Source organism: Microtus oregoni, unplaced genomic scaffold, assembly GCF_018167655.1.
Source record: "Microtus oregoni isolate MIOR12 unplaced genomic scaffold, Mior012 000013F_ref0000133, whole genome shotgun sequence".
Taxonomy (NCBI): domain Eukaryota; kingdom Metazoa; phylum Chordata; class Mammalia; order Rodentia; family Cricetidae; genus Microtus; species Microtus oregoni.
The window spans coordinates 2,402,233-2,415,007 of record NW_024543072.1 but is presented as its reverse complement, the minus strand read 5'-3'; the positions used below and the strand labels follow the sequence as shown (position 1 = coordinate 2,415,007).

The window sequence follows — 12,775 nt, the reverse complement described above, 5'->3', positions numbered from 1 at the left end:
CACCTGGAGCACGAGTTGTTCCTCTGTTCAGCACATCTATAGAATACACTCAGCACTTAGTAGACTGCTAGTCATTAGCAGCCATCTTGGCTACTATCGTATTGAAACAGAACAGTCTGAACATGAGGGAGTAGAGATGCAGGGATTCCGATATGCCCAAGACAAGTCTTGAAAAGATAAAAAGTTTCTAATTTGATAGGAAAATAAATTAGCTAAGATCACAGTAAAAATGATTCTTCTATCCAGGAAATTGTGAAGAAGAAAATCCTACTAGATTTGCTGTGATACTTCAACTGAAAAGGTTATGGTTAGAACACATAAGTACTCAGACCAGAAATAACAACGGATTTGTACAAGCACATATAGGAAAGAACACAGGTAGGGCTCAGCATGGGGCCTGGCTTTAGCTGTCTATTGGAGCCCTTACAATGTGTTCATTGTCTCAGATACAGGGATGAAGGATAAACACAAGATGGTATGGCAGTCCCTCCTTAGTCATGGAGGGCACACTCTAAAACCCACGGATAGTTCACATACCACTCTTTCCTACAGATGCATACTCGTGATAAAGTCTAATCTAAGAGAAGGCAGAGCCAAACATTAATACTCTAAAAGTATTAAAATAATATGTTGTTGAGTTTGAGGCCAGCCTGGTCTACAGATTGGGTTCTAGGACAGGCTCCAAAACTACAGAGAAAACCTGTCTCGAAAAACAAACAAAAAATGTTGTAATAAAAATTATGTAATATGGTCTTTCAACGTATCTTCGACTTTTACCTTTTCACTTACAGGAAACACTTCATGGCTACATTCTGGCATATCTGAATTGCCAACATCATGACTCAGGTGCTTTGGGCTATTTATTACCACATAAAATCAGATTTACCTGGACCTAGTACTGTAACACTCGATCTGACAAACTGAGATGGTGGCCTACAGAGTGATGTATGTAGAGTGTGATTCGCCAGACAAAGCTGAAGGCGAAAGAGCTCTCCACACTACTCAGAATGGTATGTCTGAAACTCACAGACTATTTACTTCTGGAGTTTTCCATTTAACATTTTCAACCATGGAATTTAAAATCAGATTAAAAAGGGATTTCTGAATGTATATCCAAAGAATATTTTAGTCATAAAAGGACTAAAAGATTAATGCTACATGAATGGATCCGAGAAATAAATGAAATTGCTACATGTTATATGAACCACTTATGCAAAACATTGAGAACAAACAAACTCAAAGAGGCAGAAAGCAAGGCCGTGAGTACTGAGGGCTGGGGAAAGGAGGGAACAGGCAGTGACTGCCCTAAACACAGGGCTGGGTTGTGGTGATGACATGCTGGAATCAATGCCGCCGTGCTCACTTCACACCTTTGTGCATCGGCTGAAAACTACTGAATGATATACTTACAGTGAACTTTATAGTGAGTGAGTTGTATCTCAATCTAAAGGTATTTCTCCCCAAACAAACAGAAAAGAACAGCAACAACCACAACAAAACCAGGTGTGTGGGTATCTGCTGTAATTGCAGTACTCAGGAGGAAGAGCAGGCAGGAGTATAACTGCAAGTTCAAGGTCACTGTAGGCTGCGGGAAAATCTTAAATGCCAACTCTGTCTATTTATTCAAAGCCTGTCTCAACTCAACAAAATAAAAGTAGTCCAAACCATAACCAAGTAGGCTTCCCTGGGTACCCCCACTTCATCCAATGTCAGCATGCAGGACAGATGTATTTGCAACAATCCCTAGGTAGATACTGGCTAAGACAAAGATTCCCTGGAGAGCTCCTGCCTGCAGAAAAAATTGACAGTGCTCTTAAGATTGTGTTGGTTCAAAATTAAACTGAAAGGAAGACCTAGTCTAGAGGGTCTCAGCTGGGTCATTTTACCCCCTCCCCACCATGAGAAGATGGGCATTGTCTCCTCTAGAGAACAGAATTAGAGTGGATGGGACTGGGAAGGGCAGTGCTAGTCGGACTGGATAGAGGCCAGGGATGCTGCTAAGTAGTGCCCCTCACCATGGCTGAGAACCCACCTTAATCTAAAGACAAGTTAATTACTTTTAAAATTCTCACATTTATTTAACCTATGCATATTTTATGTCAATAATGCCAAATATGTCCAAAAAGTTCTGAGGCCATGCTTCAAACCAGAACCACAGAGTTAGGCTTGCCCCAGAACTATGGCAGGTAAGTCTAACTAAAAAGAGTATTCTAGGCCTTTCATGGCTCAGAGTTGGGCAAACCTGCAGTAGCTAGGAAAAACTCCCCAAAGACAGTCTTAAGCAACAAATTATACTTTCAAAGAGATGTTTATCGGTTTTCACTCTTCAGCAGAAAATGGAAGTTTTGTGAAGTTTATCTGACAGACTCACATAGGGAATGAGAATTTTTCTTACTCAAGGAAATGTAAAAAGACACTCACAACAGGAGATGGCATACAGACACATTCTAACTGGTCCCTTCCAGCTTGTGACATCACCAAACTCCAAATCTCCAGGCTCTATTTAGTATTCCAAAAAAGATTCAGGAGTCTTACTCTGTGGTTTCAGAAGAAAGATTTATTTTAAAGAAGGTACTTACTTCCTATAAGCCAAGGGCATCTTCATCATTTAAGGGAAAAAGAATTAAAAAGTAGATATATGTTATCAGAAAACCTCTCAAAGAGACTATGCCACATAGTTCTTCACAGACAACTACATCAATGTGATCCTTTCTCTTATAAAACTAGAACCCTAATCTATATACTGGGTTGTTTTGGTGTGTGTGTGGGGGGAAGGAGTTTAGCGAGGGGGGGGGGGTGTTGAGACAGACTCTCACTAAGTAGCCTTGGCTGGCTTGAAGCTTGCTATGTAGACCAGGCTGGCCTTGAACTCACAAAGATCCACCTGCTGCTGTGATTAAAGGTGTGCGCCTGAATAGCAAGGACTTGTTCCTCTGATACATGCATTTTCTATGGCAGAAGGTCCACAGCTACACCAGCAATATAAGGTCCAGTTGTAAGGCTGACCACTTTTTTTTTGTTTCGTTTGTCTGTTTGGGGACAGGAGTTTCATCATGTAGCCCTGGTAATTCAAACTCAAGAGATTTGCCTGCTTCTAGTTGCTGTGATAAAGGCCTGTGTCACCATGGAGAATTTTCAAGACCTACAGTCTGGAAAGTGCTGAACTGCAGGTGTGTGCCATCATACCTGGTGTGACTTGATATTTTTTTAAGAAACTTCTTTCCACCATTCTTTGTGTTGTCTTCCGTATCTTGCTCCGAATCTTGCAATAACTACCTTTATTCACATATCCTTTTACAGTTGCCTTAGCTTTCCTTAGAATAAATTCTCAGAAGTAAACTGCTCCTGGTTTTTGATATTTTGGCTTCACACTTCTTAAGGTCTGACAACTTAATTATTTTTTACTTTTTATTGTTCTTGAGACACAGTCTTGCTATACAGTTCTGGGCAGCCACATACTGATGAACCCTCTGCTCAGCAGGACTTATTCTGTCAGCGGTAGCATTTCATGATCTATGCAGAGGGAGAGTAGAGCTGCTTCATGAAGCCAGCAGTGGAGCCATCGACCCTGGGCCCTATGATGGCAATTCATGAATTAAAAATGACTAATTCCAAGCCGGGCGGCGGTGGCGCACGCCTTTAATCCCAGCACTCGGGAGGCAGAGGCAGGCGGATCTCTGTGAGTTCGAGGCCAGCCTGGTCTACAAGAGCTAGTTCCAGGACAGGAACCAAAAGCTACAGAGAAACCCTGTCTCGAAAAATCAAAAAAAAAAAAAAATAAATAAAAATAAAAATAAAAAAAAAATAAAAATGACTAATTCCAGACTGGAAGGATGGTTCAGCAGTTAAAAGAGCAAACTGCACGTACACAGGGCCCAGATTCGCTTCCCTGAGTGACTCACAACCTCCTGTAACTCGAGCTCCAAGGGACCCAACATCCTCTCTGGTTTACACTACATGGTGCTTACACTGACATGTACACACCCCACACAAATGTACAACACTAAAGATAAAATTACCTTAAATTCCAAGAAGAATGACTAATTCCCTCACTGGTGCTGAGCCGCAGCCCAACTCCAACAGTGTATCTAGACCAGGTTTCACTTCTTTCCTGTCCATCCTCACCCATTAGGAGGGAAATCTACCTTAAAAATCAAGAAATGTTTTTGCAAAACAAAATGCCTTGTAATAGAAGAAAATAAGTGGTCAGTCTGATTTACACAAACCCACCCACAAACATGACCTGCTCTACCTGACTCTGCTCTTCTACGTTCTAACCTCAGAGCCAGGGTCCAGTCTGCTTCTCCTCAAAGTTGAGACCCCAAAGGGAACTTACATAGAAGTGGAAATGCAAGAAGTGGGCCAGAACTCTGGGAGCCACATCAGGGAAGGTGGCCAGGAGGGTCTGGAGGTACACCTCCAGGTCCTTCTCCCGCTTCTCTACCAAGCTTCGTGAGTTCTTTCCAATTATCTTTTTGGGTGGAAGGAGAGTTCTGTCAATTTTCTTCTCTGCAACAAGCTGCAAGAAAACACAAGCACATCAACCACAGACCAAGTAGCTCTGTATGGATGTAAGCCCCAGGCTGGCAAGGATCATATCTTCTACAATCACTCTTGGCAGCAGTGCCAGGGTGAGTGCTCCCAGCTAGGGCACCTGGAATGTGGCCTCTTCCAATCCAAGTGGTACTGGAAATACCAATACAATTCCAAGCGAGAAAGTCCATCTGTGGTCTTTGGGGACATTGGGAAAAGTAGTGCTTATGGCCCCCTGAAGTTCAAAAACCAAAGGAGTCCGTGTTGTATTTCAGTCTCATTGTAAAAAAGCCCTCAGAAAAGCAGCTCTGTCTAAGAGCAAAGGAAAAAGATAATCTCAATCCGTTATCAAAGAGTAAAAAATACACTTTGTGAAACAAGTTCGAGCCTGTACTCTCTTCAGGAATACAGCAATTTTAAAATCAAAATTGAAACATACTAATCTAGACAGTCTCGTGCTAGGGTTGGACTGCTAGGCCCAACCAGTTCGTTGGTCAGATGCATTAAAAACTGGCCTGCTGTAAAGCCCATGAGAGAGAGGGCTCATCTGGTGAATGCGCCTGCTGTTGCATCTGATGAGCTGAGTTCAAGCCTTGGGGCCGATGTGGTGGGAGGAGAATGACTGCTCACAGGCTGTCCTCTGACCTCGACACATATGCTGTGGCACGTGTGCACCCCCTCCCACCTAAAATAAATACATAAATTATATATAGATTTAAATTTTTTTAATTATTTTATAAGACAGGGTTTCTCTGTATAGCCCTGGCTGTCCTCAAACTCACAGAGATCCTCCTGCTTCTGCCTCTCAAGTGCTGGAATTAAAGGCATGCACCACTATGACCAGTTATAAATAAAATTTTTAAAGATTAGCTAACAATAGATGTGGAGGCAGTTTTACCCTAAAACTAGTGTGTAGCACAATGGAGACTTGGTCCTCAAGCCCCTAAGCCCTGAGATACAGGTTCCCAGCTCTTAAGATTACCTTTTCATGCAGGTCATGGAAGTCACTATAACGGTGCTTGATTGTCCACTCATGGTTGCCATCAGTAACTTGTATGATATAAACCTAAAGGGAAAAAAATGATTCCTTGTGACTAGGGAACCCTGCCCCCACAATAGCTGCAAAGTATTCAGACCCCACTCCCCAAAAACCCAGAGTCAGGCTCCTTGTACATCCAATGTGCACCTGACCCCTACTGAGCAGTGGTGGCCCAGACTTCCTAGCTGTGGGGGGTCAAGCTGTGCTTCGATTATCAGCAAGGAATGGAAATGGGACTGGTTCAAACACCAACTGAGATTTTTACATCCTGCCTCAACCTGAGTGGTAGGCAGGCTGTCCCTTGTAAGGGACACAGAGCAGAGCTGGGTTTGGCAGGACCGGTGTCTCTGCTATGCACCTTTCCAGATACCCTGACTCCATCCTAGAAGCAGGTCTTCGGCCAACATTTCCCTCTGGCTGTGTTTTTGAATTCGGCTGCTGAACCAGGAGCTGGAGGCACCACCACGCTCCCAGGGGCAGCAGTGGTCCAATCAGAAGACAATATGGTTTTGGTGGTTAAGAAAACCTGGGTTCAAAAATCTGGCTATCCCATTTCCTGGGTGTGGCTTATGTGCAGCTTATGTAAGTGACTGGGAGCCTAAATTCTCTCTGGGCCTCAATTCCTCCATATTAAAACCTGGTAGGCTTAAGGATCGAGTAAAGCATTAAGTATGAAATGACTGTGCAGGCCCTAACGCCACACAAAAGACAGGTATGTTACTAACATCCAACGCAGCACACCCAGGGACAAATGATGATCACCACCCTGCTCTCTGTCACTTAGAGGGAGGACAAAGCCCCGAAAAGGAAGGGCTTTTGGGGGGAATGAACCTCTACTGATTGCAGCTAGTCATAGCTGAGTGACCTCATCCCTTAACTAGAGGAGCCCGCTCCATGGTCCTAGCTTCCCACCTCTGCCTGTGTAGCAGGGAACGGGCGAATGGGATCAGCCAACTCGGCTGATTCCTCTGACCCCCAGAGGCAGCCATTTCTCCAACACCAGCCTGTTGCTCCAGAAGGAGCCACCAGCCAGCATTCCACAGTCCCCCTTCCTTGCTGGGGAAAGAAGAGCTGGAGGAATAGCCCTCAGGATGCGGTATTAGCATGGGAGCCAATAGGGTGAGGCATAGGCAGGGCCAAGGCCCTTACCACTGTCCACCCTCCTGGGAACAAAGGACAAGGAGACGGGGAGATGCTTTATGAGCCCCCACCACAGAACAAGTTTTCATCTGGCAGCCTGGCATCCAAACCTATCCAGACCAAGAGGGCTTCTAACACCATCACCAAAACTACTTTCCTTTTTTGTCGGGCCTCCCTCGTAGCCTACAAAGATATGTAAAAGACGCTCACTGTCTCTCTTCCCTAAGCCATGAAGTCCCCTATGGTTTGTAGGTCCTGTACTTCAGCCCTGAGGTAACGTCTCCTTTCCCAACTACTAGGGTCCAATTCTCCCCCCCCCCCAAACTCCCAGGGCCCATTTTCCCATACCCCTTCCTCACATCGCAGGGCTGATCTGGACTGCGACAGGCTTGGGTGGGGGTGGGGGTGCAGATCAAGATCCGCCCCCTCTCCTTCACCGCCTGAAGATCCCTGGCCCTTTCCTCCGGTTCCATCTATGAGACCACCCCTCTAGAGTCCCCTTCCTCCCAGACTCCCTAATCAAGATCTCTTAGGCTGGCATCCCTCCTTGCCTGGAGGATCTAGAAAGACTCCATCTCATCTGCACACCCCTTCCTCCCCAGGTCCTCCTTTACCCTCGGATTCCTCCAGCACGGTTCCTTCTCCCCCCCCCCACCCCCTCCACGCGCCCCGCCCTAGAACCTCCTCCGGGACCTATGCGACCCAGCCCCTTCCCCTCAACACCCCATTTCTAGGGCTCCCTCGTCGCTACCGCAGACCCTTCCCCCCTCTCACGGACGTGCGACCCTGACCCCCTCCTCGAGCCCCCGACTTGGACTCCAGGTTCCAGGCGCTATGCACGCTTTGAGTACCCGCGTCCCCCAGCACACCGTGTACGTGTCCACGAGCTCGGAACCCACGACGCGCGCCTCCTTGGCCGGCTCGGCCTCCCGCTCGGGCCTGAAGCTGAGCGCCGCCGCCGCCATGTTGCGGGCTCCGCCGCTGCCGACGCCCGGCGCAGACTGGCAGCAGTAGGGGGCGGGGTCAGCGTCCCGCCGGCCCCCGGCCCCCGCCGCCCCCCGCCCGCTCCCGCGCCGCCATCTTGGCCCCCACTGTCTCCACGCGCCCTCGCCCCGCCCCTCGCCCGTGATTGACGGGCCGGCCTACGGCACGCGTGCGTAGCTCCCGCGGGCTAACCCGTGGCCTTTTCTGTACCTGTGTAGCTTCTTCTCTGGCGGTTGTGGTTATTATCCGTTGCGCCCTCAGCAACGGAGGCCAGGGGCCTTTTGAACTCTCTGAAGTCAGTATGCTTCGCCTGGCCTACGTTTCCAGAGGGAACATTAATAAGGTCTCGCCTGGCTGTTTTAGACTCATTCCCTGTGTAGCAAGAGCAAGATGAAGACGATAAGAACTGGACTTAGAGCTGGACTCTCTGATCCTCGGGGTCTGTTGCTTCATGTAGTGATGGAGAATTGAATGTGGTGATTCTGCATTGCTCAGCACATCCCCGTTGTGTGCTAGGCTGCAAACTGGTGCGTTCAGAGGGAATGTGTATGAAACAGAGGTGCAGGTGTTGTGTGTGTGTGTGGGGGGGGGGGATCTGTGCTGCCCATCTGGTTCCCCAGATGACATCCTGCAAGAGCTCAAATTGAGGGGGACACAGACTGGCCCTGAACACAAAACTTCAGTGGTTGAATGAGAAAGCATCATGAGCTGGAGAAGAGGTGACCCAACTAGAGGAAGAGGAAAGAGAATCCTGATAGCGATAGGGTTCTTTAGGAATACTTGTTGAATCACAGAGCACAGCAGCCTGAGGTCCAAAGTGAATACTGAACAGAAGGTGGGGCATAGCGGATCTGGCTGACTCTCCCCTACCAGTTCATGTTATGCTCTGAACCTCAAGTAGGCTTTTCTAGGCAGGGCTTACACTGCCAGTTTCTGGTGCATGTCACCCACTCCCGAGAGCTGTAAATAAGGTGGGGTTTTCTAGTCAGCCTGATCTGAGGCCAGTCACTGTCCACTTGAAAGCTTCTTGCTTCCTTACCTGGAAAATGAGGGTGTTACCACCCACCTCTCTGATTATGTAGAAGACTGAACTGTTCTTAAGATCCTGACTGGCCTGGAGCTCACTACTTCTAATTTCCTATCTGGGCCTGGATTCCACGTTTTCATTCATCCAAGAAACTTTTCCTGGGGCTATTGAGTTGGCATGTATGCGCGCGCGCACACACACACACACACACACACACACCATTTTAGGTGCTTGCTGTCAAGCCTGAGACTTGAGTTCAGTCCTGGGTATCTAGGTAGTAGAGAGAAATGGATGCCTCCTACAAGATATCCTCTGACATCCATACGCACACAAATAAACATAATAAGTTAGGTTTTTTTTTCTTGAGAATTCACTGTGGAACAGATGGCCAGAGACCTGGTCCTTGCGGTCCTTCACAGATCCTGGCCCAGGCAGAGGATGCAGGGACTCTGGCCAGCCTGAGATTACAGGGACCAGGGGAGGGGGTGGAGGATATTACAGGCAGTGGTGGGCTGGGCTGGGAATGCAGCAGGAGGTGGAGGGAGGCAGGGCTATTTAAGTCCAGGCTGAGGGCTGACAGGCTGGCAACCCCAGTAGCCTGTCCTGTGAACTGCCTTCAGCATGGATGACATCTACAAAGCTGCGGTGAGTGCGAGATAAGTCTTAAAAGGGTTGGGGTGGGTAGACCTATTGGGGGTTCACTCAGCTCAGAATGGGAGACGGATGCCCCATATATCCGTAGCTAAGCCCCTCAAAGGAATAGTGGGGCTGACATTTGGATAGTGCAGAAAAGGAAGGAGTCTCCGGGTCTGGAGAGGGCTCTCAGGGTGGCTAGAGGGTGTGGTCTTAACTTCTAGCATCCAGTGTCCCCCTCTGTTTCTAATGTCTAGTCTGTCACTGTCTTGGCTCCACCTCTGTATCTGTGTTTCTATTCTTTAGGTCTTTTGTTCTTTTCCTCAAGGTCTTTCCATCTCTGTTCCTTCCTCATTGTCTCTCTGAGTCCTTGTCTCTCTCAGTTCTGCCACCCTGCTCCAGGCCCTTAGCTGGCTAAAGAAGCTTTAGGAGGTGGGAGACAACTATGAGGAAGGCTGCAGAGTGTGAATTCTGGGATGGAGAAGGTGCTTAGAAGATCCAGGCCTGGGGAGAGGTAGGAGAGGAACGAAAGCTGAAGCCTTGTTCTTATTGTAAGGTCTGGCAGGCTCAGAGCTTTAGGTAGTAGACATGGAGGGTGGAAAGAGTCAGGGCTAGAGGACGTCACCCCAAGACTCTGCAATCTCCGCGGGACCCTGAGGGGCTTTTGCTATAACCTCTACCTTGTTTGCTAGGACAAGAAAATCCTAGCAAACAGCTGTTCGCAGGGAATTCTCCCCCAGCCCCCAAAATACGGCCCCTCTTGTGAGCTGGGAAGGGCTGCAGCTGGTTCCTACGGTATCCTTGCCTAACTTGTAGGAGTCCGTGGAGCTGGAGTGGGGGGGTATCCCTCCACCCAGTGCCCATACAAGGCCTGACGGGGCTGGGGACTAATTTTGGCTCCTGAGGCAGCACCAGTAGGCCAGGGGGGCAGATAACACTGCCCCACCTCCCCCACCCCCACATACCAAAGTCCCCAGAACAATCACCAGGTTTAACTTTGTCCTCTAAAAATAGCAGAGTGGCCAGCCACCCTGGTCAGGTTACAGTGGGTGGCTTCCCTCACCCTCACATCAGTTTTATTGTCTCAACCTGAGGGACAGCTGTCTCTAACTAAGGCCATGCAGCTTAGGTTTCATTAGAGTGACCTAAAGGGCATGGAATGGTCAATGGGTATTGTTATTCAGGACACCTTGCTCCTGGAAGCGGTGCCCGCCAGTCACTTTGGCCTCTAGCCTAGCCTCTGGAAGATCAGCTGGGTCACCTTGGTGTTTGGGGCCCCGGAAAGGAGGACAGAGGACTTCCTCTGTAACCTGGGAGTGCGCGCCTCCTTCCCACCTGGAATGGGTCAGTCTCTCCAGCAGTCTCCCCTGAGGCCTGAGTCTGGGTCCTGAATTGCCTTTTCCTCTCTAGGTAGAGCAGTTGACAGAAGAACAGAAGAATGGTAAGTGTCTCCCACTGAGGAGACAGTGGGGTAGGTGGAGGGGCTGTGGGGATGCCTTTCCAGGAAAGAACCCCGGATTAGAGGCCATAGTCTGTGGGTTCTCTTTGCTGTGACTTCAAAGAACTCTTGGAGGGAAGTGGGCAGTTTGCTGGTGGCCTTGGGACTGGATTTCTAGTTTCTAGTGTCCTGGCTGCTGATCCTATTTCTTCACCCTGCTGTTGGACACAGAGTTCAAGGCCGCCTTTGATATCTTTGTCCTGGGTGCGGAGGATGGCTGTATCAGCACCAAGGAGCTGGGCAAGGTGATGAGGATGCTGGGCCAGAACCCCACACCCGAGGAGCTGCAGGAGATGATTGATGAGGTGGACGAGGATGGTAAGCCCCTTCACCCACTCCGATCTTCACACACAGGCCTCCAAATCTTCACCATCTCACCCAGAAACTCGGCAAGTAGCTCATGCCTGTAATCCCAAGAAGGCTGTGAGAGTTTGAAGTCCGTCTGACTGGGTCACATAGGGAGCTCCAGGCCAGCTTGGACTATAGATCAAGCTTCTGCCTCAAATAAGAAGAGAGGGCAAATGAACACTCTAGCCCTATCGTGTTGGCGTGGGAGGGCACTGCCTGGTGCTAACTGTGTCCTCTCTCCGGCCCTGCTGTCTACCCACAGGCAGCGGCACAGTGGACTTCGACGAGTTCCTTGTCATGATGGTTCGGTGCATGAAGGATGACAGCAAAGGGAAGTCTGAGGAGGAGCTGTCGGATCTCTTCCGCATGTTTGACAAGTGAGAATGTGCTTGGCTTCTGTCCCTGACTCAAGTAGAGAGTGGGAAGAGGTAGTCTCAGCCAGGCGGTAGTGGCGCACACCTCTAATCCCAGCACAGCAGAGGCACGTGAATCTCTTGAGTTCAAGGCCAGCCTGGTCTACAGAGTGAGTTCCAGGACATCAAGGGCTACACAGAGCGGTAGAGAAACCTTGTCTTGAGGAAACAAAACAAGGTGGGGGGGGGGAGGAGGGAGAGAAGAAAAGAAGAAAGAAAAAAAGAAAAGAAGGAAGAAGGAGTTTCAGATCCCATGCTAGATACCACTTAGTCTATCTCCCTTCCTGTGTAGTGTCCCTGCCCTGCCTCCTGGGGTTGTCGGGTGAGCTCTGAGGTTCCCCTGCCCTCCCGGTAGGAATGCTGACGGCTACATTGACTTGGACGAACTGAAGATGATGCTGCAGGCTACGGGCGAGACCATCACAGAAGACGACATTGAAGAGCTCATGAAGGACGGCGACAAGAACAATGATGGCCGCATTGACTATGACGGTGAGTGGGTGGGAGGACCAATCTGCTGCTGTCCACCCTCTGCCAGGGCCTTACCTCTGACCCACACGTTGCCCTCTTTCCACAGAGTTCCTGGAATTCATGAAGGGTGTGGAGTAAACACTGGCTTTGTTCAGAGTTGCCCATGCCTGTGCTCCCTCTCCAGACAGATCCCGTGGTATGGGTGCAACTGGGTTCTCTGGACTCTGAACTCGGTTGTGTCCTTTAACGGTGTCCCCCCCAACCCCACCCCCAGACTCTCTCCCCATTCTTGTCCCGGGGGGTGCAAATAAATCCTTGCTCCCCAGAGGCTGGTATCTTGCTCTGATTTTCCTGGGGCCACAGTCTTTTCTCAGGGTTTCCTTCTTCCCGATGACCCCATCCATGTAAAGCTAGCTGCAGAGCCTGTGTTCTGACTGTTCAAGCCACCTTCTGCCAGAGGTCATCAGGTCAACGACAACTTGCTCTGTGCCTTCCCAGTGACTGGGCTCTACAGCAGCCACAGAATCTGTGTTCTAACAAGCTCGGGTGACACTGATCTTCACTAAATGCCACCCATTCCCACTTTCCCTGTCTAGCCAGGCTCTGGGATGGGGGTGAGCTGCCTGGGTCAGTCAGCATGGCAGCCAACAGCTATCCTCACGGGGAGCAGTTAATTCAGTGAGCACTGG

At 49.1% G+C, this 12,775-nt stretch overlaps 2 protein-coding genes across 3 annotated transcripts in view; one reads left to right on the top strand and one right to left on the bottom strand.

The window, feature by feature from the left end:
* Nisch (nischarin) overlaps positions 1-7,814 on the bottom strand; it is a 35,633-nt gene extending 27,819 nt beyond the window's left edge. The window contains exons 1-3 of one of the 2 annotated variants that reach the window (XM_041662501.1): positions 7,582-7,814; positions 5,516-5,599; positions 4,337-4,519 (exon numbers count right to left, since the gene is read on the bottom strand). In XM_041662501.1, the coding sequence (XP_041518435.1) occupies positions 4,337-4,519; positions 5,516-5,599; positions 7,582-7,677 (363 nt within the window). In that variant the 5' untranslated portion in view covers positions 7,678-7,814. The remainder of the gene's footprint in view (positions 1-4,336; positions 4,520-5,515; positions 5,600-7,581) is intronic. The other variant, XM_041662500.1, reaches the window with a different exon arrangement.
* A 1,423-nt stretch (positions 7,815-9,237) lies between these two features.
* On the top strand, positions 9,238-12,413 carry Tnnc1 (troponin C1, slow skeletal and cardiac type). The gene is made up of 6 exons (XM_041662918.1): positions 9,238-9,368; positions 10,767-10,797; positions 11,026-11,172; positions 11,465-11,579; positions 11,971-12,107; positions 12,193-12,413. The coding sequence occupies exons 1-6, from the start codon at positions 9,345-9,347 to the stop codon at positions 12,222-12,224; spliced, it is 486 nt and encodes a 161-aa protein (XP_041518852.1). The 5' UTR covers positions 9,238-9,344; the 3' UTR covers positions 12,225-12,413.
* The last annotated feature ends 362 nt before the right edge of the window (positions 12,414-12,775 follow it).